Source organism: Helicoverpa zea, chromosome 11 (assembly GCF_022581195.2).
Source record: "Helicoverpa zea isolate HzStark_Cry1AcR chromosome 11, ilHelZeax1.1, whole genome shotgun sequence".
In the NCBI taxonomy this organism is placed as follows: domain Eukaryota; kingdom Metazoa; phylum Arthropoda; class Insecta; order Lepidoptera; family Noctuidae; genus Helicoverpa; species Helicoverpa zea.
Window position 1 is genome coordinate 12,597,528 of NC_061462.1, and position 26,879 is coordinate 12,624,406.

The following is a 26,879-nucleotide window of genomic DNA, read 5'->3' on the forward strand; positions in this document are numbered from 1 at the left end:
ATAGACAGGATGAAAGCCGCTAGGCACTAGGCGCTAAGCAAGCCACCTGCCTGTGCGTTCGCGGCCTAAGAGTATTCGTTATACAATGAATGAAAAGAATTATGGTGGAAATTATAATTTTTATTTTATATTTACATACATTTACAAAAATATAAAATAGATAACCTTTTCATACAGTTCAGGCTATTGGTCGCCCTTTATTAATGGGTTTGGTTTTCTGGGACGATGTCTTGGTTTAACTTTTATGCTTGGTTTTTGTGTTATTGCCTCTGCCTCTTTACTCTCCTCAGCTCTCATATGAACTTCTTCTTCTTCTTCATATGCCTTTACGACTTTTTCAGCACTTTTTGGCTTAACTTCATTAAATTTTTCATCATGTTTTTCTTCGACTGCATTAACTTCAGCACCATCAGGACGAGGTGGTTTCAACCAGTCTTTTGCCTCACCTTTACTAATCTGTTTTTCAAAAATGACATATCCATCCTTCGTGACGTACTGGAGTATAGGAGTTAATAGTTCTTTCTTCTTATTATTTACTACTTCCTTCCTTTTTGTCCTGTACTTTTTGCCAGACATCTGCCTCCGGGACATCTTCCTTCGTCCGCCCTTGGCGCGGCCTTTCCAAAATCCGTGTTCACTTGAATCTTCCGAATCTTCTGATCCGGAACCACCTTCGCCAGAGCTGGTCTCGTCATTGGACTCATGTGAGTTTGGCCTCTTTTTCCGCGGTCGTTTCTTCTTTGGGTGCCGATGTCGAGGCTTGGGCGTGGATTGCTTTTTAAAGGAATTATCCGGAGAGTAGAAGGGCATAACGATAACTGGTAATTTGTGTGGAGGTCCTCCTACCATCGGCATCGGCATTGGCATGGGACCACCGGGCATAGGTACTGGCATAGCTCCCGGTGGCATTGGCCCTGGTGGCATAGGTTGGCCCATTGGCCCCATGGGTCCTGGCATTGGCATAGCACCAGGCATTCCTGGAAACGGAGGAATTGGTATTGGGATAGGTCGGGGCTGTTTATCTGGTGGTGGACTTTGATAAAAAGATTCAGGCATAGGTGGTAATGTAGGAAATCCGGGGAATTGGGCGGGATCTGCGCTTCTTGGCATCCTGCAGTGCATCGGCAGGCTTTGAGGGAAGTACTGCAGGTTTGTTGGACATGGCGGCAGGGGCGGGTCTTTGACTGCAAACGTAGTGGACGCACTAGCAAGTAACCAGAGATGCAGTACTATCTTCATTTTTGTCTGTAACAAACACCAATATACAATTTTATTTTTTATTTTTAAATCCTTCAGCGTAAGTATTTTTTTACAATTTATCGAATTTTCTTACTTTCGTCCATCGGTTGTAACCGCCGTGACCAAATTCAAGGAGTCCAATGGGTCCTTAGCGGTTAAGTAGAGCCTTTTGTAAACCTGCTGCGAACAGGTGCGGGCTATAAAAACAATAGAGCCGAAACCTACGCCGCTAAATAACCGATATTTGCGTAATACCTTCACAATAGCTCTTACGAAACGCATTGATTTTTACAACTGGTTAACAGAAAACATGATTATCCAATTTCGCAGTTTCCGCATTATTTTTTTTCACATTTTAAAATATGTTTACTTTTGTCATCACGCTGGCTTGAAATTGTGACTGATAGTATGCTGACAGTCATAAAATGAGCTTATATGTAAACGTTCATTTTTACAAAACTAAACGATCCTGGCAAAACACCTGCACAAAATATTATATAACACACAAAACTGTTTTCCTTTTTCTTGCTTTCATAATTTTACAATGTTTCCATTGAATTAGCGATAAAAAGAGATCTAAGTATCTAGAGGTACTTGGTATTATTAAGCAGTATACTGCCATGGTTAGTTGTTAACATTTTGGATAAATATGTCAACAATAAGATTAAAGCTTGATAATATGCTGCCTTCTAAGATTTTTATCAATTTCTCGTCAATACAATATATGCATCTAAAATCGTTATCTAAGCTGATGTCGTAATGTTATCATGTTACCTAGGTATAATATGTAATGTTGTTTGTAGTGCTTTGAACCGGGCATTGTGCGGTAATTTCTACTTGCCTATAAATATCCGTGTTTCTTTTGCGATCAACCAGCATACCTAGAGGAAGCCTCACAGCTTCACTATAATGTAGCAGACTTGAAAGTTAATACACAAGCTTTAATCGTAAAGCTCAAGTTTATTACGCTTTCGGCAGCTCCTACAAAGTGATATTAATGGTTGAATTTCTAAGTAACTGTAAACCATCAGAAAGAATTTCAAAGTAACCACCTCATATCTACATTTCAAATAGTTACAAAAGAAGTTTGAAGAATTATAGATGATGCTACACATCGTCACTCAGTTTCTGGTCCTGCTGTTCATAGCAGTGACCGGATCCCAGTTCGCGCCTCCAGCACCCTTCCCGTACCCCTTCCAACAGGGGCAGCCGCCGATGCACATGATGCCGATGCCTAACTCGCAACCAATGATGCAGATGCCGAACGGACAGATGATGCAGATGCCGAACGCGCCTCCCATGATGCCGCATATGCCGCGTCTGCCTGGCATGCCTTCAGGACCCATGCCAGTCCCCATGGCGTTCCCAATGAACGGAGGACGATTACCGATGGTGGTTACGCCTCATCACTCGAAGAAAGCTGATAAACCTCGCAAGTCTAAGCGCAAGCCGAAACGCAAGCGCGTCAACATGGAGTCATCTTCAAGCGAAGGATCATGTTCAGAAAGTGCTGAATACCGTTCCAGAAATAACCTGAGGTCTTCGAAGAAGAAGAGGCGAGAGGTTCTAACTCCTGTGGTGTCGTATGTCACGAAGGAAGGCTATGTGGTGTACCAAAAGAAGATCAAGAAAGACAAGGCGAAGGACTGGCTGGAGATGGCGAAAGGAGAACATGAGAGCGAAGAGTATAAGGACAAAATAAGGTTCAAGGATCGTAGCAGTTAATGACCAGAATATTTTTGTATGTTTGTAATAAAGATCTCTTAAATTAAGTTTGTACCAGACTATGAATAAATGAAAATATGAGAAACACATAATTTTATTTCACCTACCTTTGCACACTGCAGACTTGTCTCCAAGGTTGGTTGACAGTTCATTTGGAAAGTAATCGTGAATTCACTAAAACTTTTTTAATCATACCTGATCGTTGATGTAATTACACACTACATGATCATGAGTCGGATCAGACAATTGGTCGGTTAAAAGTTTGCAATGTGAAGAGGGCTCAAGGGCATAGTGTTACTAGCAGTCCTAGCAGACCCTACCTACCATCGTCAAGACAAGATGTGCGACATTGTCTTGAGTTTGATTTTCAAGATATCCCTACTTAATGAATAAAACACTAGATAAACATCTAAGTAATTAAGTAGCCTTATGTATATAATATTGTACGATTCCCCTGCGCTATCTTATGGAGTTGATACCAATGTTTGTTTTACTGGTTATAATTTAATAGTAGGTTGAGTTAAAATTGTAGGTATCTTGCAGCAGGTACAACTGTACAATTTAATTTAATATCTATGAATTAAGTTCTGACATGGAGAACAAAATTATAAGCGGAGACGTCATAACACAAAATATCCTCCAAAATGCGGGCGTTCGACGAGGAACGTTACTAGCTCCACTTTCTATGAGACACGCAACTTTATTTCAAAATCAAAACACCAATCAATCAAATTATAAGATTATTATTATAAGAATTGTACCCGAACGTCTTGTTATTCTAGCAACGCCTACCAAATGTTACCGTGACCTACAAGAAGGCGACTAACCAATTTTCCTTATGTCATCTCCACTATCTTTCCTTCCTCCGTTTACAGTTTTCCTGGGTGGTTCTGAGCATCTAAAAATGTAGGTACAGACCTCCAGAGACAATGGACTAAAAGCGTCAAAAAACGTCGAGAGTTATTTCAATTATATTTATTAAAACGATTACATTGCCAGTAGCAATGGCTTTGTCAGAAGTAAATGAAGAAAATAGCATGGAGAAGGAATGCATTTTAAAAGCTTGGCGGCCACGACCGTAGACAGCACTGCAACTGAATGCAACCGTTAGTCGCAGCGTCACCTGCTGTTCCAGTTGTCTGCAGCTTTGTCGGTCTTGTACACAAATACCTCAAAAACTTAATTAAATTGACCAGTCTACTTCATGTCAAGTAATTTAAATTCTGAAAATTAAATTCCAATGATCTTTAGTAGCGACCTTATAGCGAAAACCACCAGAGCATCTTTGGATGAACAAATAAAACGAACTATTCAACAAGCAATCATATTCATTAAGCTGCACTGCATCGCCCGTCCGGTTTCACCCTTAGAGAGGCGCCCACTTCTTGTTACTTCAGCCAGCTTCCGCTAACCAACTTTATAGGTCAGGCCCCGTTTGAGGCAGTGGTCGCTCAAGCTCAACAACAGTGCACAAAGCATAAGCAATTTCTGGAAGTTACACGCCCCTGCTTGGGAGGGCACCTAAAACCGGCGTCCCCGAATGTTATTCTGTAGCACTCTTTGAGGGCTCGTCATTAGGTGGATTTTATTTGTGATTAGTAAACTGTTCCACTGGTAGGCAAAAGGCCCCTTAGGCTTATTAGGAGACTCGTTAAGAAGAAAAGGACACCTAAACGCCTTACCTAATGTTCCTGCAGTAAGATACTCATCAGAACGCAGTTACACCAACGGCCTGCGGACGTAACGAGCCTTTGTTGCACCTGCTTATAGTACTTACGCAATACAACCATCTATAAGTATATAAGAAACTAGTAGGTACCTAATTACGCAGAACTCAAAACTGCGAGCTGCTTAGCTCGAGGTAGACTTGGTACATAAATATTACCTGAAGTAAAACGTGGGTTTTTGAATTTTCCTCCAGAAACGACTTGGTGAGTCTGAACTGATTGTCTGTAACGCGGTAACTTCAATCACCAAGTTATGTAAGAACTGCAAAGTACCTAATTGTTTTACATATCCAAGGTTGCTGTACTTCAGTACTGTTTACCTATAACGTTACTAACAAGCCTATTGATACACCCAAAAGATGACAATGATCAGTAATAACAACCTTTCAGTAAGTATCTTCAACAAAATGAACCCACAAATTATAACAAAGAAACACCTATCTTACCATTTCCTTGACTATTCTTCCAGATGCTGCTAAAATTCATAATCTTCCTTCCAATCATTATGATGGCAGCTCTGAGGGTGTACAAGAACTGTGAGCTCTGTGACATACCTGCCGAGATCATCAGGAGTCAGCCGAAGCAGTACTGGCCTTGGCTACCAGGATACCGGAGTGACCCCGCGGGATATGTGTGGCCTCTGTATTTCACTGGTTGATAACTATATTACTTATGCTTTTTGTTACTTTTGTATGTTCAGTATTTTTTACATGTAAATATTAAAGTTCTGTTATTGATTTTATTGTCGTTTTCTCTAAAAAAAAAATTGTCATCATCTTCCATGAAACAAAGAACAGCGGAAAATACCTGGGTATGGCGTAGTTCCGATTGAAATAGCTGATCGGAATGTTTGGATTGGATGGAACTTTTCATTAGATTACATTATTTTAATTGTTATTCATGTTTAATTTTACCTATTCATAAGATTAGAACTCTGAATTTATGCAGGTCTCAGATTTAAAGGAAATAAAACTATCATCAAGGGCTATTCTGTCTCCAGAAAATATCTAACCTAAGGGACGCTTCTTTATAATACTGCAGCTTAGCTCCACACTATTCTCTACACAGCTGCGGTCTACGTGCCATACAAAAAATACCTAAGTTCCAAAGTCTAACTGCCGAACATTATGTAAAATAACAGTTATATAACGAACAATACAATGCAGTTACGACTGAAAGTACTGGTTACACAGGCAAGCTGATTACTAACTTATCAATCTCTTTAATTCTATCTAAATGTGCGCTTACTGAGTGTGAGTAAGATGATAAGAATTCAAAAGTGGCACCCGTATTTTCGAACTGTTCATGATAATAGTGATGAATAGGTATCCAAATGGACCAGCCCTGGTGGGTCAGGAGGTAGGTTTCTATGTCTAAGGGTCTAGTGGGACTCCCTCTCCTTCTTCTTCTTGCAATGTTTCCAATGTTATTTCAGGGTCGGCGCAATTTTCTGTCCAAATCCATTCCCCCCTCTCATTCGTCATACTAACATTCACTCTCTTCTTATTCATGACATCTATCTGATAATTAACCAATCTCTCCTCCTATTAGACCCTATAATACAATGTTTTAAAGGTTCCAGAGATGACAAAGTCCAACCAAACAAACTACTTATATCTTCACATTGCATCGTTGCATTTGCATCGTTAACTCAAACGTGCTTAGTTCGTCACGTGATTGCGGGCACGTGCTTTCACGCTGGAAGACCTAGTCTCATTTATTTACTGTGCTTGGCAAAGCAGAATCATTTTACTCACGTTAATTTTAATTCAAATAATTGCCTGTAATAATATTAGCATCGGTAGATTTTGTCTCACTTTGTTGTTGATTGTGCATTTATGCTGATTAAAAATCTAAAGAGAAATAAGGATTAAGTTAATTTAATGTCTGTCTATGTATAAAGTTGCGCTCACTATCCTGAAAACTATCTTTTCAACAATAAGTATCTTTTTTATTTAATTTATTTTTGATCACGTCGGCGTCGCCGCGTCGCGTCGCCTACTCATTTTCTAGGGGCAAACGGTCTTAAGAAGTTTAATGTTTCTTAAGAAGGTGAATAACTCCGTTTATTGACTTAACGTGAATGTTGCAATTATTTTTGATCATATTTCAATTTCTTGTTGTAGCAGGTACAAATTCATACGATGCTTAGGTACTTAATTTAATTTATTATACCTCTACATACCTATACATAGTTTTTTAAAGTTCAATCAAAAACTTGTATAGGTTGAGATGTCTACGTATTTATAGTATATCTATCTACTCGCCTTACAAGAATGAAACATTTTTTTTGTGACGGTACCCTAAAAGCTCCGAAACTACCTATAAACTTGAACTTGAACGCATGGCGCGGTTGGGCCATGGAGGGGTGACCAATGTGACCATTACCATCTTATCAAGTGTTTCTCCGTGTTTCTGAAGGCTCGTTTAATGGCTGCGTCCCCGTTTCGATTTTAACGTATTTGGTAATCGTTCTAAGAAGTCAAAATCCAGAATGTCTAACTGGGTTGAGGAGGTCCTCTCCTTAACTGGAAACAGATCCCGACATAGTTGGGAAAAGGCTAGGCTATACATAGTTGATGGAACCTTTTCTCAATAACTAAAAGAAAAGCGTTAAAAATGACGTTCCTGATTTCCTTTGAATTTGGAACAACACACGTAGTAGTAACAAAAAAGAATTTCGAATATCGAAATAAATTAATTATTATACTTTTGTCATGGAAGTAATAAGTACTACGTACATACTTCCATGACTTTTGTTATGTTTAATTATCTGCATTGCTAATAAAAACCATAGATATAATATTACTAAACAAGATTGCGCACGCTCAAAATATATATTTACGAAAATGAACTCTATTCTAACGCAATAAGGTACTAAATTGGTTGCATAATACACAGAGGCAAATCCGAGCCGAGAGGGATAGTTCGAACGGAGGCTGTTTGTCTCTTTCTAACACCTTGCCAGCATAAAAAAATGTTGTGATCAAAAGTTTTGTCTTCCCAAAAACAATTGAATCACTTATATTTTTATCTTATTTTAACAATTGTAAGTCAACAAATTAATAAAAATCGCATTAATTTATTCGTATTTATTATTAAAACATAAACAACATAAATTTTTATTTTGCTTTTTTTTATTTTCTAGCGGTAACCCTGAACATTCTTGGCGCGTAATCAGCATTTAAAATTTTGTTTATATTTTTTTGTATTAAATCAATTTAAACTATTAAAATGGTGAAAAAGTGTTGCGTTTCTACTTGCAAAAGTGAATCCTATGGTGGTTGCAATATATCGTTCCACAGGTTAGCTAATAATAACATTTTCGTAAACCAAACAACTAGGGTGCCCATGAATTCTTGTAACGAGTCAAAATATGGGTGATGGATTTTAAAACTGTTGTACTATTGTTATAGCTTCCCAAAAAATGAAGAAAGGCGACATAAATGGCTCAGCAGTCTATATATGAAGTAGAAATACAAAAAAAACAGTCTTCACTTCGAATCTTCCTGCTTTTATACTGCTAATTTCCGCTAATTATTAAAAGCCTTTATTAGTATCTTAAGGTCACAAACTGCGTAAGTTAAAACTTCAATACTAATCTGTGTTTAATAATCTTAGCAAATTCGGATTTGTCTCACATAGCTTAATCTCATAGTCACCCTATTAGAAAGGGACAGACAGCCTCCGTACTAACTGTTTCACTCGGCTCGTTTTTTGGGTTTATATGCGCAGTCCTGTTTACTAATATTATGTCTATGATAAAAACAAATTATCAAAACATGACAGTCGTTATTTTTGACATTTGCGAAGTTTTGACACTATCCATCTGTCCGACTGATTCTGTCAGTCGCGTGATAAGACGTGTGACCGGACGCTCGGTTATATTGTAATTTTTTATTCAAATACCGGTTCTTTACCAACAAAATTGATGTATAAACATGTCATATACTTTAAACCACGTATCTAAGCAGTGTTGTGCAAATTTTGTGGGTGATTAAGGTAGTTTTGTGAGGTAGAACAAGTGACTATGTTTTGGTGAATCGCGGGAATCGTGTTTTGTCTGAGGAATCCAAGTTTTCGTGATTAATTAAAATGGGGGATTCTATGGACAGTGATTGGAAGAAGAGTATGGGGTTCCCGATAAACTACAACTCGGACAGCTCCGATGATGATTTGTAAGTGTTAATTTAATTATGAAGACGGTAAATGCGCCGAACTTATACCCTTTTGTGTACACTTTAAATATCCGTCATCATTCGAAAGCGATTATCAATGATTATGAATCTCACATCATTTTGGTCAGAATTACTTATAATACTTACTTAATACACTCTATTGTTAGCTTTTTTTCCTACATGGATCCAACATGAATATTAATTGTACACCATATTTGTTTTAATTAAGTGTATACCTACATATAAATGGTTGTTATATCATACTGGATGCTGTATGTATGCATCTATTACTATATCAGTTTACACAATGATTTGCTTCAATGAAGGGCAACTCAAGGATTTGCTAGCACAACTGGTGAACAATACAATTTCTTAGTTTTCCTTTATTTCTTTACCTACTAAAAGTACTTAGTAATACTGCAATACTACTAAAACAAAGTAAGAAACCTACAGTATAAAATATGAGTGTACAAAAACCACATGGATACATGCAAAATATAACAGCTCTATGTTTTCTACATTTAAAAGGTCAGAGAACTTTGATTTCTGTTGTATTTACCTACTTTGAAAAGGTTTATTTCCATGTTTAGAATATCAAGGTTCTTATTGAACCAACCATTCTAACCGGCTGCAGTATGAACATCTTCTGCAGTTGTTACAGGTAGTAAGAAGACAATAAGTCTTATTACAACCAAGTCTGAATTGAGAACTTCCTCCTTTTTGATAAAAAACAAGCAAGTGGCTTTTGAAATCTGTAGCAATATTGCTACAGTATTCTCCGCTAAGCATGCATACACTTCTAATTTACTACCTGATTGCTTTCATAAAACCACTCAACATTACAAAGCTATTTCATGGACATTGATGCCTGTTAAGCTAGATTAACTTATCAGTGAGCACCTATCATTGTTATCATGCTACGCTTGAATCTACGCATTTGAACGGTAATGTGATATTAAATGAAAAAACAAACAAATGCATCTAGACGTCCGTGGCAGGAAAACTAATGTAATAAATAAAAGTTTTGGATTTTGGATAACTTATTTATACTAACATGATGGTTTTGTGAGTAACAAGTTTTGATTTTTTTAAGCACACTCATGATCACTTTTGCACAGATCTTCAAAAATATTTATTAAGTTATTGTCATCATTGTATCTTTTTTTCGTAAAAACACACAGATTCTTCAATATCATCACAATTCAACTTATGTAATATAAAAAGAAATAGGCAGTGGACTCATATAGAACACTGGTTCTCAGCTGCGTTCTGTTAGACCGGCAGCCTATCCCAACATAGTTGGTAAAAGGCCAGGCAGTTGATGAATTGGTCATTTATTCATTATTGGTCATTAAGCATAATGAATAGAGTTAATAATTGCATGTCTTAAATTGTTTGTGTCTGGTTTCAGCCATGCCTGACTGATTAAGAAGAATGTAAGTAGGCGTTAAATGTAGGCAAATCTGCACTAAAATTGTACACTCAGTGCTAAAAACATTATGAGTCACTCATTCATGACTTTCGTGAGTGACTTGGTGCAAAAATTTGATAACCGTTAATGTGATTTTCATGCTTTTTCATTTCCCAGACCTGTCATAGATAGTGATGATGAATTTGTATTACTTTTTGAGTACTTGTCTGTACTTGTGCATGGCTTTGAATTTTATTGTGCCTGTGTAAGGTGTTATAATTCTGTCTAGGTAAATAAGGCTTGTTTTGTTATTCAGCATTTTCCTTGGTTAGTGATAGGTAGTGGTTTGTAAAGCTGAGCTTAAACTTATCTCATACAAATGACACTCATTCATAAAGTATGTGGCCATCTATAAATTTCATATTCTGTACCTTATTTTAAGGTTTATTCACGCATGATAGTTCTATAGAACTGTCTTCACTTAGAGACGTCAATAAACGATAATATAGCTCTTATTTCATAAAAAAAGTATAATTCTAAAGTAGATATCTAATGCCTATCTAATGCTCCAAGTGACGCTAGTCGGTCTACATAGAATTCTTAGAAAATTAGTTTTGGTACCATAAAATACAATCCATAACTTATTTATTAGGTACCTAATAATTATTGCCATAGCCACAATATTTGAGAAACATTTCGCCGTATTCCGATCTTTGAAAATGACCAACATATAAACAGAAGGTTGTTTAGGTACAAAATCCTACACTTGTCTTTGATTTGTAATAGTGAACCGCGAAGCCGGGGAAGCCCCACAATGACCTACCGTAATGAACACTTCCTTCCATTGCGAGTGAGGGTCGTCTCTTTGTGACGTCAAAGTTTTATGCAAACGATGGTCAGATGAACATTTAGGTACCTATCTGCATATTTGTATATTGTTGTCAAAAACTTCGTTTTCTGCAATTCTCGGTAGATGACGTATTTTAAGTCTGAAGTATAGGTAGTGTTTGTTGTTGTGCAGTTGACGATTTTTAAGGTAAAACCAAAATAGATTCTCTTCAATTTAGGACGCAAATAAGCATGCACTAAAAGCGGATAGCCAGACAGACACGTCCTCTCGAAAAGCGAGCGTCCATTCCTATCGGTTTTTGCTCGAAATCTGGCGGAGCAAACACCCAATATCTAAAAAGTGTCCCTAATAAAAATATGTACATACCTATGTATCACAACTCGTTAGCAAGATAACTAGATTTGGCTGTCTAGGGGGCGCAAATTATAGCCTACGAGCAAAAGGAGCACTTTGAAATGCCATATGCAAAAATATCCTTATATTCATGCATGAGTTAGGTTTCCACCTTCATTTAACATAACTGTTGTAAACTGTAATTTGTTAAGTGCTTTACCGTTTACACAGCTAATAGCTAACCTGTATGGGCAGCAAACATATTGATTGATTACTTTATCGGAATGGCGGTCGCGAAGGAATTTTAATTCATAAATTCACAGATCAATAACTATCAACTCTTCTAAAACATGCTTTAACTGCGATCCCGGTAAGTTCTTGGTTTAGTAGTCCATTTTATTTCCTTCCAGTATTGACGCAGGCCTAAGATTTTTGGTTTTGACCATGAATTCTCTTCGTAATAGATATAGCTACTTACGCAAAGATTAGATATGGCCTTGAACTTTGTCCAAAATTCCGCCGTTTTCCTGGTCATTTGTTCGCACCAATTACTTTTGCCATGGTCTTGCTATTGGATCATTATAAAGAATGACCAGGCAGGGTGTCATGGCATCGAGACGTGAAACATTAGAAAAATTCTTCGAGCCAGTCTGGGACTGTATTTTTGGAAGACGTAATATCTAAAATACATATATGTATGTAGATGTTGTAGTGCAGAGTGAGGGAGTGCCAGACTTATATCACAGGAGACAAAAACTCAAGGAAGATTGGAATGTTGTATGAAACAAGATACTTTTTTCTGACGTAGGTCTTCACAGTCTTTCTTGTCTGTTATGTATTTCATTTAGTCACGTCAAAATCAATCGTGTTGTCTAGTTTTAAATAAAATTTGGCTTGGCTTCCGAGTGTGACACTGTCATTCTTCATAGAAGTACCTAGCAGTGTTTAAATAGTTAATGATAAATGATAACGTACGCAGGTTGGATTCCAACAATTTGACGATTGTACTCCGTGAAGGTCGTCAGTAAATTCGTGTACAAAAACTATTGTACCTATGCGGAAGTCTGGAATAACGGCATTTAAATATGGTGGCCCATTATCGAGACCTTGGGTTTTTGCTCAATTTTGAAAATACTATAGTTCGGCCATTCAGAGAATGCGTTCCTGACACGTCGCGATTGAACTGACGACGTAACTTTGCAATGGCGTTGCAGTTACGATAAAAATATTTTTGCTGGTTGTTTACCGTTTTAACAATTGAGGAGCATTAAAACAACATTATTATATCAATAATCAATGAATGTTATAATTTTGTGCCAAACTGAGTGTCAAATAACTTGGTAAACAATATTTTTCTAAATCTATACTGCGCTATTACAAGGTTATGTCAGCGGTTTATATTTTGTAGTGCTGTGCTAAAAATAACAGGCAAGTATCGTAATCTGTTCTTATACAGTTATAATATAAAATAATACGTTTTGATTTTCTTTTTAAGAATTGGAAAATAATGGACTATAAGACTTAATTATAACGTTTATGAAATATAAAAATAAAACTATGACCAAACCGCATTTTTATACTTAGATTAAAAATGGTAACCCCAAATGGCGTTATGGGCCGCCATTTTGTGACGCTAAAACAGTCGTCCGTTGTCGTTTCGTGCGCATAGACCACGTTTTTCAAGTGTTTTCGATCTGTTTTTATTTGATTACCCGGCTTTTGTTAGACCGAGATATCAGGATTGATTCTGTTATTGATAATAATATAATTATACATGTAGGCGAAGATGATGATGAAGACACCACCTCCTCAAGCAAATCGGAGTCTGATTAATATTCTGTTCGCACATTCAATTCAATGTACTTGTAACAAAGAATAAATAAAACAATTTTATTATATGAATATTACCTTTTTTTGGTTTCCACTTAAATAACTAAAATATAAAACAAATGATTCCGCCAATTTAAAACGAAAATAATCTTAAAATAATGCGGCGGTTCATTTTGAAGGAACGGTAACGAACTCAGTGTTATGTTGTGCCCATCACTAGTCGTGACTAACTGATAGGTGTCAGGAACGCATTCTCTGAACGGCCGAAGTATAGCCATGGGAACTGTTAAAAACCTATAATAATGACATAGGTGGGAGTCCTGCTGTACAGTTTTGTTTTGAAAATGGGGAGATAATGACCATAAATGACTTTGTTATAGTCATTAAGATAAGGCTGAAGATAAAATCGAAGGCACGGTTTATAAAATGTTAAGTATGACTTATGAATGAAACAATGGAAAGAATAAAATAAAGTTTTTGTAAACACTGAAATTATCGTTATATTAACCTTGAAACCAGGATATTAAATACTAGATAGGTAAGTTATTTACATTCAAAGAGTTGTACTCAGTTTTAAGTTTATTTTCTAAGTCCCATTGCGTGAAATTCCTTCATGTCCTTCTTAGCTCAGCTACTTGTACAAATCTTGACGACTCTTACTTTAGAATAGAAAAGAATAGTAAAATGAACAGCTGACTGTAGCTAGGTCGTATGAAAATCGAGAAAATTGTTCAGAAAAAGGCCAAAGTGTGGTGACAGATACCTGGATAACCAAATATATTTTCAAATCTCTAATAACTGTAAACAATGTGGTTCTTCCTTTAGATTTTTATATTTTACTCCAGACTTAATTTTCTTATCATGTGTGAATTTATCCTCATGATAACAGTAGGTAATCATTATTCTAAAAACAAAACACTGCATCCGTTACTTCCCCATATAGCCTACCTACGCGTCGGCATTTCGTATGCGCACGCGTCGCTAGGTGAAATAGAAAGTTTCCCACATGTTTTGTGTTCTCGGAATAACCCGGGCAGACTGACAGACGCAGTGTGCTAATAAACAAGAAAAGTTCGTAAACAATTAGAACACGCTTAAAGGAAATACGAAGGAGCTGAGTGCTTCGATGAAGGGTCTTATGACGTCTGATTTTGAGATATGCTAGGGAGCTAGGGCACATGACTATCGGCAGGCGGTATCATCAACCTTTTTTTGCAAAGAGGCTTTACTGCTTGTTAACATATGATCCATGGTCCACCAGCTAGAAGAAGAATTAACAGTACTACACATGACTTGAGGTTTCCGTACGGTTCTAAAGTTAGTGTTCTTTTATGTGCTTGATTGTTTCGATAATATGATATCTCGAGTGTTTGTGTGAGATGGTCTCTGATCGAGGAAAAAGGACGAAATCCAGTATTAGATGCATTATGGAATTTTATTTTGCCACGCGCTAGTCTGCTGACTGCCTATCGCCGTTATCTTTTGTTAACTGATACATAATTATCTGTATAAACTGAAACACACAGTTCTTCCGTAAAATATAAACATTGTAAGTTCAATATTATTTTTAAAAATACAGCAGACTAATTCGTGTTGCCAAAGAGTTTTTTTTTGTCACTTTTTGTTCGAAGCGTCTTGTAAACATTCCGATGTTTGTTTTTGGGAGCTGTCTTTAGTTAGTTTCAGGACCATTAATTACATTTTCCCTTTTTACTCTCAATAAATTAAAACGTTTGATTTTATAAAGGACTGTAGAACATTCTTTCACGCGACAATCGTTAATCACATTAATCTTGGAAACTGAGATATAACCACTTGACGATATAATTAGTAATAAAGTAATATAACTCACACAAACATTGTTATCATTGCTGTATAATAGGACCGTGATAACGTGTGGACGAGGTTGTACAGTTTTGATCTGACCTTAACTTATGTGGAGAAAGGGACCATCATCTCATCGGTCCTATAGAACTCGAAGTCTCGAAGTATCGGGTCTCGAAGACTAGAAATACCATTGTAATCATTACATAAATAGAAATAAGAGATTATTTCACAGTTTGACGTCATCATTAGTCAATTTAAATAAAAACTAAAGAGCTGATTGTCGCTGTTATCAGTCCTTACTTATCAAAAGTTAAAATATCCCATCCTAGTGGTGTTTCCAGCGCAAAGATTGAGTTGGATTTTTTGAAAATAGCGTATCATTCAAAGTATTTTCCCATTTCTTCACTTATCTTCCAAAGTCTCAATTGGTTTTTCTTATTTGCAGTGACGCCAAAGATGTGGTGTTCCGGAATCCCCGCCACTCTTCCAAGTACCTTCTGGCTGATAGCGGCGATGGGGCCGAGGCTGATCTCCTCGGGACCACTCCTCCTCGCTCCAGGATCAGGGATAAGGAGAGAGGAAGACGGTAAGCAACAAGACTATTCAGATGAAGGTATTTCTTCGAGACGTAGAAGACCTTTTAGGCGGATTTTATGTGAAACATGTTAAAAGGATTGAAGTCGGTGACCAAATTGATATTAATCAACATTTGGAGCGATTCATAATAAAGTACTGTAATTGAACATTCTGAAGGTTATGTGCTATAAATATTTAATAGAATATAATGTGATAACACCTCGAGCGGCACATTTCGATTTACGGTGTTTTACGAGCTATATTTTTTCTGCAAATGGTGCGCAGCGTTCCTTTGACATAAATTATAACTGCTTTCTTGCTTTATTTCCTGTCCTGGTGACCTCAACGTATTCTGAATTCGGTCTTTAAAGAGTTTGGGGTTTTAAAGTACCAGCTGGGAGACCGGGTCTCCATATGACTCATTTCTGATTGGCGCTTTGATAAGTTGAATGCCCCTAGTTTCCTTACCAACTGGTAATTGGACCGCAACCGGGAGCGTCCCGACCTCTATATTTATCAAACGAGTTATTTCTCAGATTTTTGTATTTTAAAATACCAGAAATATGAGACACATACTAAAGTGTCATGTTGCCTGCATATAAAAGTTAGTCTCAATAAAATTAAACAAAGACGTCATTCAATTATTACGTGCCGTTATAAGATATAGGTTCAGGATGTTTTTCTTTGTTAATCAGAAGATCTAGGACATCAATGACTGAGTAAAGGAGAAGGGAAACATCTTGAGGAAACCCGGACAAACCTCCCCACTCAGAGTCATTTAATGGTTACTTAAGCCATTCCTTAGTGAAGGATTTGTGTGACATTCCGTCACTAAGGAGTGACTTAAGTAATCATTAAACGACTCTGAGTGTGGCAGTAAGTCTCAAATCGTCAATCCGCCTTGAGCCAGCGTGGTGGTTATCGCTCATTTCTTCTCTGTTGAAAAGAGGCCTGTGCACTGCAGTGGGACGATATAATGGCTGATGATATCATGTCAAAAAAATAACTAAAATACATTACTTATACATATAGATAAAGCCTAACATCGTAAAATTATCTAAATGTTGACTAGGCTGACACTACGACAGTTATAGTTTTATCTCAAGGAGAGTATTTATTGTGTATGCTTGATACCACCTAGGTCAATAAGTTTTCACTGCCTCTCCTTACTATGTTTTTTTATTTAAAATAACTTTGGGAAAGATAAACGAGCTATGTTTGCCATTGCTGTAATAGATTTGATTTTTTTATCGTCAAAAGATTTGAAATTCTAAAAAAAGTGTGTAGTCGTGTCGGCCGAAAGACGTCCACTGCTGGACTAAGGCGTCCCCCAAGGTTCGCCAGCTTGTTCGATCTTCAGCAACTCGCATCCACTGCTTCCCGGCGACCTTGGCCAGATCATCCATCCATCTATTGGGAAGTATGCCAAAGCTGCGTTTACCGGGTCGTGGTCGCCACTCGAAAACTTTTCTGCTCCATCGGCCATCTGTTCCGCGAGCTATGTGTGTGTTTGTTTATCATATCTTTTTTTATTTAATCAATGAAAATAATATGGGTGTAGTCCCTTGTAAACTATTTAAAACCAGGTTGAACTATTTTCTTTTATTAGATTGCTGATTTCATTTATATTGAATACTATTGTTTATGTTTTATGTATTTAATACATATCAACATAGTTTATTAAACACTAATCAACACAAGTGTGGAAGAAGCCAGCTGTTTGCTTGATAAAATATACAAAGATACAGTTCCGCCAAGAAAATATAACAAAATATACTGTATACAATGAGTAGATAAGGCTATCAGTCTACTACGTATTGGAAGACGGGTGGTAACAGTGATAACTATGCTTTATGTTTATATTGTTCCTATATAAATATCTTGAAAAAAGCCCGGGTAACTGACTTGTGGAGGTCAGTCGCTCCTTGTAAAACACTGGTACTCAGCTGCATTCGGTTAGACTAGAAGCCGACCCCAACATAGTTGGAAAAGGCTGGGCAGATGATATTATGTGTATGTAAATAACTTAGAATACATTGCAGGAAGTTATGGACGAGAGGGTGGTTATATGACGTCAATATTTCAAGGGCTATTAGTGCTATTTTTGGATAACGTAGTTGGTTTTGAAGTTATTGTATTTCGCAATTTTTGTGGCGACTATGGTTTTGTTGTTGTGGGTATAGTAGCTTCGATTGCCTCTTGGTATTTCTAATTTCCAGTAGGCCATTAGTACTTTTTCTGCCTTACATATTATTCCTCATTGAACACAGGGGTTTCAGCAGAGGCCTCTATTGCACAGGCAGAAATCTCTAGCTCTGTCCGCAATAAGTTACCTCTAAAAATATCAAAATATATAACCCCACTATCATCCCCCCTATTTATCAAAAGCCTAACCAGAAACCCAATTAACCGCAAAAATAATTAACACATTCTTATCACGCATTGCAGATTGTTTTAGATACAATACTATGCACATCATTAATTAATGTACCTATTGTGTGTTTGATCAACTACTTAACATGGCGGCCGCCGGTCTATGTGACGTCAGCGATATGGAGGGGGGAGGGGGGCAGGGGTCATCAGGCCGCCCAAAATTTTTATGTAACCTCAGTTATTAGCTGTTATTTGTATGGACAGGTTTCTTAAGTGTTGTCCAAGATATTTTAGTGATTAGTGCTGTGTGTGTGTGTTTTGTGTCTTGTGATTTTGTGAGTTTTCTCGTCATCATTGAAGGGGACAGGTATTGTGGCTAATCTATTTATTATAAGTTTAGTGATAACGATAATGCGGCAGAAATGAGTTGGAACACATGATCAATTTTGTTGAATAACAACGTAGTAATTGTCATAGGATTTTTTAAGGTTAAAAGTGTTATTGTGCCTAATTCTCCTTATTGATTTTTGCATAGCAGAGAAAGCTTAAATAACAGACTGCCTAATTGATAAATTGTACTTATGTACCTTATTACTTAACCTCTTTAGTAGTTCTATCCTATGTGGTAAATTATGGCATATTTACCTATTTGTAAAAGCAGGAGATCAAATTATTTTAGTGTGTTAACTTAGGGGTGGGTTTCTAAAATGGTAAAATAACATAGAATTCAAGATTTTGCCTCCAAAGAATCGCTGTTAGCCGGCAGTACTCTATATCTTTTGCCATATAAGTAATGGGAACTATATTTTTTGTCACCAAAATTTATATTTGTCATCAAGTTGTATCACCTAATAAATAGATCTATCGCCACGAAATATTTTCGTTCTCAGATAAACAAAGAGTGTTCCCAGGTATGAATTAGCAAATTATTGTTAATATAATGTGTAAAATATGAGATGGATTACCAATAAAATTGTAGTGCATTACATGAATATAAACTTCGTTCTTATAATAATAGTTTTATTACTTAAATAATAGCTTGGTGCTCAAAATGGTAGATCTGTCACCAAATAAATCGATTAATCGATCCCTGACTGCGACTCCTTTTTATTTGTTATTTTGTCACCAATACAGTAGTTACATTTTATTTCGTTCAGTTATTAAAATAATGTATTCGTTACCAATTTAATACATCAGTTTATAATTTTAATAAAAATATGTTCAAAGGGAAGAGGAAGGGAAGGGAGACAAATTGGCGCGCTTTCGGGCCTCAACGAATGGGTTGTAGGTTGGTTGTAGGTACGATCATACGATGCGGGGCGCGGGCAGTGAGATTTTTAACAATAAATATTGATTATTTTGACTTTGATTAATTGTTTTATTTACTATTCAGCTAGAAATTTAATTTAAATATATTTATACTACCTGTGGAAACTAAAGCCCTTGGGGGGAGGCACATGGCCAGTTAAGTAGTAGACTCTTTTGGTTGAAATGATGATGACGACCACCCTACATTTTTAGACCTTCATGAAATTTTCTAGTGATATAATATATGATTTATTGGTGATCTCTTTAAATTAGTTTGCTTAAATATGTAAGGTTCGAAATGTTTTTCACGTTTATTTTATCTTTTTAATTACGAATTCTGATGCTTTAGAATTTTTATTATGGCAACATTTCAATTTGAGGAGATTTTACTTTTCGCCATCTGGCAACACCGGAAATTGATTTGAACGGAATAAGATCAGGTGGGGGCATTCTGGCTCGGACCGTTGAATTGTGCGGTTGCGTCAAGTTGTTCAAGTGTAAGACGTAAATTGGATGGCTGGATAATTTTCAAGGCTGGATTGTTATTTGTTTTGGTTTACTAAATATATTCAAGTTTAAACGAAGAATCTTTGTTTCCTGTTCGTGCCCTTACTTCTGAGGTAGTCCTATATCTCAGAAGTGGGATAAAGAAAACGTAAGTACACGCCTACATCTATTTTTACTTTTATATTTAATAATCTGTTTTGCAATAATCACGCTAACTTAACTGTTAAAAATATTATTCAAGAGGTACATACATAGTTGTACCTGCCTATTCCACAATTTTTAATACATGTATTTTACTTATTTATTTTACTTAGGGCCGATTTTTCAATCGCCGGATGGCTCTTATCTGAGGAGTGTGTTTGACAGCTTTTGTATAGAAAATATGTCAAACCGCCATATTTATTCCTTGGATGGAAGTTAGCTGATGATTGAAAAATCAGCCCATGCGGACAATTTTCTTCAGTAATATGGAATCCAAATATCCCAATTCAAATACTTTGCATGTACCACATAGTTATTTAAACCTTGCGGATTCATTTATATTATTTTTGCATCTAACCCGTATACAGGGTATATTAATTATTGAAAAAAAAAAAAAAAAAAAAAAAAAAAAAAAAAAAAAAAAAAAAAAAAAAACAACCACAAAAAAAAAAAAATATTGCAGGGGTATATAAAAGGGGTGAAAAAACGTGTTATTTTTGTCGTCAGACTTACCGTTTACGAGATATCTTAAGGTTTAGTTCTCTTACTAAAATCTACAATTTTGTTCGACGAGTTTCAGAAAATGGAGACTGGAAATGGCCATGGCAGGCTAGAGACCCCTCGAAGCAGTCGTTCACTCACACGGCGTAGCCACAGCCGCGAGCGCAGCCGCAGTCGCAGTCGCGGAGTACGGGACCGCGAGTTGGCGCTCAGGCGGGAGCAGGAGAAGGTTCGGCTCTTGGAGTTGGCCTTGCAACAAGAACGAGACGCCGAACAGCGCAGGAAGCACAGCGAGCATCTTAGCGAGCGCCGCAGCGAGCGTCACAGCGAGCGCCGCAGCGAGCGCCGCAGCGAGCGCCGCAGCGAGCGCCGCAGCGAGCGCCGTAGCGAGCATCACAGCGAGCGCCGCAGCGAGCATCGAGGCGAGCATCGAAGCGAGCGCCGCAGCGAGCATCGCAACCGGCGGCGCAGCGTGGATCGTGGCGAGCATGAGATGAGGTCAAGGAGTCGCAGCCGAGCCAGCGTCGAGCATCGCACTAAAAGGTCATGTACTCCCACTTTTACTACTAACGATGTCGTGAAATTATTTAAGAATATTAGAGATGTCATTCCATCGCAGCCGTCAAATCAATGCTTACCCTCAATCAGTAAAGGTTTCGATAAAAATATACTTCCAGAATTTAATCTATCTCAGAAAAACCAACGTATGGACACGTGGTTAAAGAAGGTTAACGAGTGTGCAGAGGTTTACGGCTGGGATGGAAGAACTACAGTGCATTTTGCGATGCAGAAACTCTCGGGACTTGCAAAAACATGGTACGAGAGTCTTAACTCGATTTTGTTCACCTGGAAGGAATGGCAGATAAAGTTGATGAGTGCTTTTCCCTGTGAGCAAAATTACGGACAACTTCTTGAGGATATGTTGAAGCGCAAAAGTCGTCCCAATGAGTTAGTCGAGAATTATTATTACGAGAAATTGGCCCTCCTTAATCAATGTGACATAACGGGTAGGCGCGCGGTAGACTGCATCATCCATGGCATAAGTGATAAAACTATGAGATCTAGCGCGTTGGCGTTGAGATGCGATGAGCCGGATCAATTATTAAAATTCCTACTAAGTAACAACAAAGAACTCCCGACACATCCATTTTTTAACCGGGATAAGGTGGGTGCCTCCTCTGATGATCGACAAAGTTTCAGGCCCAATAGCAAGAGCAATCCAAATGTGTATTGTTACAACTGTAAGGAGAAAGGACACCCTTTCTCTAAATGTACGAAGCCTTTAGTGAAATGCTCAACGTGTAACAGAATTGGACACAAGGCTGAAACATGTCGCTCTAAATCTGAAATGGGGAATAGTAAGACTGACACTATAACAAAGACAATGCGTATAAAGAACTCAAATCCGAACAATAAATTCATAAAATCAGTTAAAATTGGGGATAATATCGTTGAAGCCTTCGTTGATCTAGGTAGCGAGGCTAGTTTAATACGGAAAACTACATTTTCAAAGCTTGGGCTACAACATGATAATATTCCAATCCCACTGACTGGTTTTGGTAATAAATTGATATATTCCTTGGGTTCTGCTAAGTTTAAGATAAGTGTTGACGATATTGAGGCCGATGTCGTATTTAGAGTAGTAGACGACGTGTTTTTAGAAAAACCAATACTTGTTGGGCAAACTTATTCAGAGCAACCACATATTGCGTTGTATAAAGATGCGCATAAGTTGAATTTCTTATGTAATAGTAATGACACTTCAACTTTTGATATCATAGAAGACGGTGACAAGATAAGAATCAGATCCGCGGCTCATAATGTACTATTCGGTCCAGCCAGTATTAGAGCTTTAACGCACAAGGAATTCACAGGAAATTTAATACTAGACTCTAAGATAGTAGGTAAGCCAAATGATCAATACTTGGTATGTGGTGGTGTCTACGAGGCCAAGGATAGTCTCCTTTTTGTCACATTAACGCCGTGTTCGACACCATGCCGGGTGCTAGAAAATTTCGTCTTTTCGCGAGCCGAAAGAGTGGAGGCAGTTTATAGGCTCACGGAGGTAGCAAAGTCCATCGAAGGTCAATTCTTTGAGAACAATGTGGGCGAGGGTTTCGACGAGAAAGACGTTCACGTAGGCGATTCTATATCTGAAAGCGACAAGGAAAAACTGCTTGAATTGTTACGTCGCCACAAAGAATGTTTTGCATCCACTTTGGGTGATCTGGGGTGCACAACAACCACCGAAATGAAAATAGAACTGAACAGCCAACGTCCAGTCGTCTATAGACCGTATCGACTTTCGCACTTCGAACGTGAAAAGGTACGCGCCATGATAGATGAGATGTTGCAGGCGGGAATCATTAGGGAATCTGCTTCCAATTACGCGAGTCCCATAATTCTTGTCCGCAAGAAAGATGGCAATATTCGACTATGCGTCGATTACCGATTACTAAATTCGGTCACGGTGAAGGAGAGATACCCCATACCTGTCATCGATGATGAGATTGCCAGACTTTCTGGACAAGCGTGGTTCATTACGTTATCTTATGTCTGGGTATTATCAAGTCCCCATCGCGGAAGAAAGTAAACACCTAACGGCGTTTGTCACGCCGGACGGACAATACGAGTACAATCGTATGCCGTTCGGCTTGGCAAACGCGCCAGCAGTATTCCAGCGAATGATGAATAACGTTCTAGGTTCAGCTAGGTTTGAGAAGGCTACTGTGTATATAGATGACTTGCTAATATACGGAAAGGATCCGTCGGAATGCATGAAACGGTTAGAAGATATATTACAGTTGTTACGGGAAGCTAATCTAAAATTGAATCTGTCTAAATGCAGTTTTCTTCAAAACAGGATAAACTATCTGGGCTACGAAATTAGCGCTGAGGGTATGCGGCCGGGGATGTCAAAAATTCAAAGTGTTGCAGATTTTCCCCGTCCGGAAAATATACACGGTGTGCGCCAATTCTTAGGTCTGGTGAGCTATTTTAGGAGGTTCATCCAAGGCTTTGCACAATTAGCACACCCTCTCACTAAACTGCTTAAAAGGGATACTGTGTGGAACTGGTCCACCGATCAAGAAGAAGCATTTAGTGTTTTAAAACGGAAACTAATCAGTAGACCCGTGCTGACAATATATGACCCCTCTGCAGAGTTTGAACTGCATACTGATGCGAGTAAACTGGGTGTAGGAGGGATCCTTTTACAGCGCCCAAAAGGGAGTGAAGGTTCTTTTCATCCTGTGGCCTATTATAGCCGACAGACGACCCCTGAGGAAAAGAACTTTCACTCATACGAACTGGAAACTCTAGCTGTTATATGCTCCCTTAAAAAGTTTAGAGTATACCTGTTAGGCAAAACTTTTAAGGTCGTTACAGACTGCAGCGCCTTACGTTCCACGTTCGGAAAACGCGACCTAATACCTAGGATTGCCCGATGGTGGCTCGCTATGCAGGAATTTGATTGCGTCGTGGAATACAGGGCAGGTACAAGGATGAACCACGTTGACGCATTATCGAGAAATCCTATACGAGATATAGACACGCAAAATTGTCAGCAGTATCCCACAGTCATGGCCATAAGTGAGGGCGACTGGCTACTTACTCTGCAGCTAGGAGATTCGGAGCTTTGTCGAATTCGCGATATTGTTGGAAGCGACTTAGATCCTAAAGGGATAGAGTATATTAAGGAAAACTATGTTATACGGGACAATAAGCTATACCGATACGTGGATAGAAATAAGGACTCTGTTAGATTTGTGGTGCCGAAGGGTGCAAGATGGCAAGTTTGCAAGATGAACCATGACGACCTAGGGCATGTTGGTTTTGAGAAAACTTACGAACGTATCAAAAGAAACTATTGGTTTGCCAAAATGAAACGGTTCATCAGAAAGTACGTATCGGCGTGTATCGATTGTGCTTTCGCAAAGAAAAATGAAACCTCTCGAGAAGGATTATTACATCCCATCGAAAAGGTTGCGATTCCTTTTCATACGCTACACGTCGACCATCTTGGACCCTTTGTCAAATCAAAACGAGGCAACACACACATACTGACGGTGGTTGACTCTTTTACAAAGTTTGTATTTATTAAACCAGTGAGGAACACAAATACCCAGAATCTTATTAAGGCTTTAAGAGACATCTTTGATACGTTTAGAGTCCCTGACCGTGTTATCAGCGATCGAGGGTCCTGTTTTACCTCTCATTCGTTCAGGAGGTTTTGTCTAGACCAGGGGATAAGGCATGTTCTTAATGCAGTTGCGAGCCCCAGGTCAAACGGACAAGTCGAGAGGTATAACAGAACTATCCTCGATTCCTTGACAGCAGAGAACCTAAGAGATGATGAAAGAAACTGGGATGACAAATTAGGAAAAATACAATGGGGCTTAAACAATACTATGCAAAAAACAATTGGTAGGTCACCTGCAGAGGTTATGTTCGGATCTAAAATGAATAGCGAAAAGAATTCGGCAATGAATGAAATAGTAATTAATACTCGTGAAGACGAGGATGTAGATTCAATTCGTGTAGAAGTCAAGGATAGGATAGATAAATGCCAAGTAGCTCAGAAACTATATTACGATAAAGGACGCCGACCAGCACGTGTATATAAAAACGGGGAACTGGTTAAAATAACTAAAGTCGCTTTTCACAACAACGGTAAAAGTACAAAACTCATGCCTAATTATGAGGGACCGTATAAAGTTATTAAAATTCTGGGCAACGATAGATACAAGGTAGCCCCTATTGCCGGTTTTGAGGGAATGAGGAATAAGAAAAAGACCACTGTTGCTTCAGACAGGATGAAGCCGTGGATTCACGTAGCGTCATTGGAAATAGAAGACGTAGTTGATGAGGATGACGCGCCTGATGATGGCGATGATGCAATGTCTTCTGATTGACTAGTTGATAAACAATTACCTAAGTTTCAAAAGATATTTATTAATGTTTTATTTAATTATGTTGTAAATTATTCGAGAGATGGCTACATACCTACATATATGTTTTATTTTTCTGTTTCAGGTCAAGCATGAGGCATCAAACGGATACGCCGTGACTTGACCTGTTACATGGATGGTTATTGGTTAATCTACAACTGACTTAATCAAATGGAAGGTGGTTAGTTAGTTGATAGATTTGGATTGTTATTGGATGGACGGGTAATACAAATACTCATGGTTCGATTGATAATAATTGAAGGATGGTTACCAGTCTTGTTCTCGGAAATTCAGGCTCGTAGCGTTACCGCGTGTCTGGATTTTGCATGGCTAATTTCTCTTAGATATTTTTATGTTCAAATTTAAAATGTATAGTTTTGGTTTTAGACAAATTGTATCTAGTTAACACCAAATCATACCTACACTAATTACCTAGTACAAAACTTACAACTGGATAGCCAAAATAGTCAATTGTATTAAGTATAAAAATAACTAATGTTAACTGAAGGTTTAGAAATACGGTAGTCTAATATAATAGCAATCAACAAACTATATACGACAATCAAAACACGAAGCCTGTAAAATATGCGATTCTTGTAAAACAAACATGCATGCACTGTAAAATACTATACATAGATGTTTCTAAAAATAACAAAATATAGATCAAAACATTTAATTATACTTATAGTATCACTTTATATTAGGTCAAACAAAATATTATGCAATTGAAATGATTATTGTGTAAGCAAAATGTTCCCACCCACTTGCCGAGTGTAAGGTTCCACCTGGGTTGTGTATGAGGGCATACACAATGTCAGGATGGACGAGTGTAAGGTTCGAAATGTTTTTCACGTTTATTTTATCTTTTTAATTACGAATTCTGATGCTTTAGAATTTTTATTATGGCAACATTTCAATTTGAGGAGATTTTACTTTTCGCCATCTGGCAACACCGGAAATTGATTTGAACGGAATAAGATCAGGTGGGGGCATTCTGGCTCGGACCGTTGAATTGTGCGGTTGCGTCAAGTTGTTCAAGTGTAAGACGTAAATTGGATGGCTGGATAATTTTCAAGGCTGGATTGTTATTTGTTTTGGTTTACTAAATATATTCAAGTTTAAACGAAGAATCTTTGTTTCCTGTTCGTGCCCTTACTTCTGAGGTAGTCCTATAAATACTATTAGGACAAACCTATTATAATACATACAAAATCATTTATTTGGTACTTGACCCCATATCTCCATGATTTTCGGTAATTTATTGTGGAAATGATTTTATATTGTTTGGTGACTACATTTGGTGACAAATCTACTATTTTGAGGGCAAACCCTATTATTTAAGAA

General features: G+C 37.7%; 5 protein-coding genes across 9 annotated transcripts in view; 4 read left to right on the top strand and 1 right to left on the bottom strand.

Annotated features, from left to right (window-relative positions):
• The window catches only part of LOC124634748 (scavenger receptor class B member 1-like), a 28,927-nt gene extending 16,271 nt beyond the window's left edge, over nucleotides 1-12,656 (top strand). The window contains exon 12 of the transcript XR_006984905.1: nucleotides 12,597-12,656. The gene's annotated coding sequence lies outside the window, so the exon portion shown is untranslated. The remainder of the gene's footprint in view (nucleotides 1-12,596) is intronic.
• Nucleotides 100-1,266, bottom strand: LOC124634750 (vegetative cell wall protein gp1-like). Its single transcript, XM_047170415.1, has one exon. It carries the CDS (start codon nucleotides 1,237-1,239, stop codon nucleotides 184-186), a length of 1,056 nt encoding a protein of 351 aa, XP_047026371.1. The 5' UTR covers nucleotides 1,240-1,266; the 3' UTR covers nucleotides 100-183.
• Nucleotides 1,965-3,040, top strand: LOC124634752 (protein diaphanous homolog 1-like). Its single transcript, XM_047170417.1, has one exon. It carries the CDS (start codon nucleotides 2,341-2,343, stop codon nucleotides 2,962-2,964), a length of 624 nt encoding a protein of 207 aa, XP_047026373.1. The 5' UTR covers nucleotides 1,965-2,340; the 3' UTR covers nucleotides 2,965-3,040.
• LOC124634746 (mitogen-activated protein kinase kinase kinase 4) overlaps nucleotides 8,535-26,879 on the top strand; it is a 51,912-nt gene continuing 33,567 nt past the window's right edge. For 4 of the 5 annotated variants that reach the window (XM_047170407.1, XM_047170406.1, XM_047170409.1 and 1 more), the window contains exons 1-2: nucleotides 8,535-8,869; nucleotides 15,566-15,706. In XM_047170407.1, the coding sequence (XP_047026363.1) occupies nucleotides 8,787-8,869; nucleotides 15,566-15,706 (224 nt within the window). In that variant the 5' untranslated portion in view covers nucleotides 8,535-8,786. Of the gene's footprint in view, nucleotides 8,870-15,565; nucleotides 15,707-18,150; nucleotides 18,437-26,879 lie in introns of those variants that run through there. The other variant, XM_047170410.1, reaches the window with a different exon arrangement.
• Nucleotides 20,042-26,662, top strand: LOC124634753 (splicing factor U2af large subunit B-like). Its single transcript, XM_047170418.1, has 2 exons — nucleotides 20,042-21,129; nucleotides 25,621-26,662. The coding sequence occupies exons 1-2, from the start codon at nucleotides 20,669-20,671 to the stop codon at nucleotides 25,652-25,654; spliced, it is 495 nt and encodes a 164-aa protein (XP_047026374.1). The 5' UTR covers nucleotides 20,042-20,668; the 3' UTR covers nucleotides 25,655-26,662.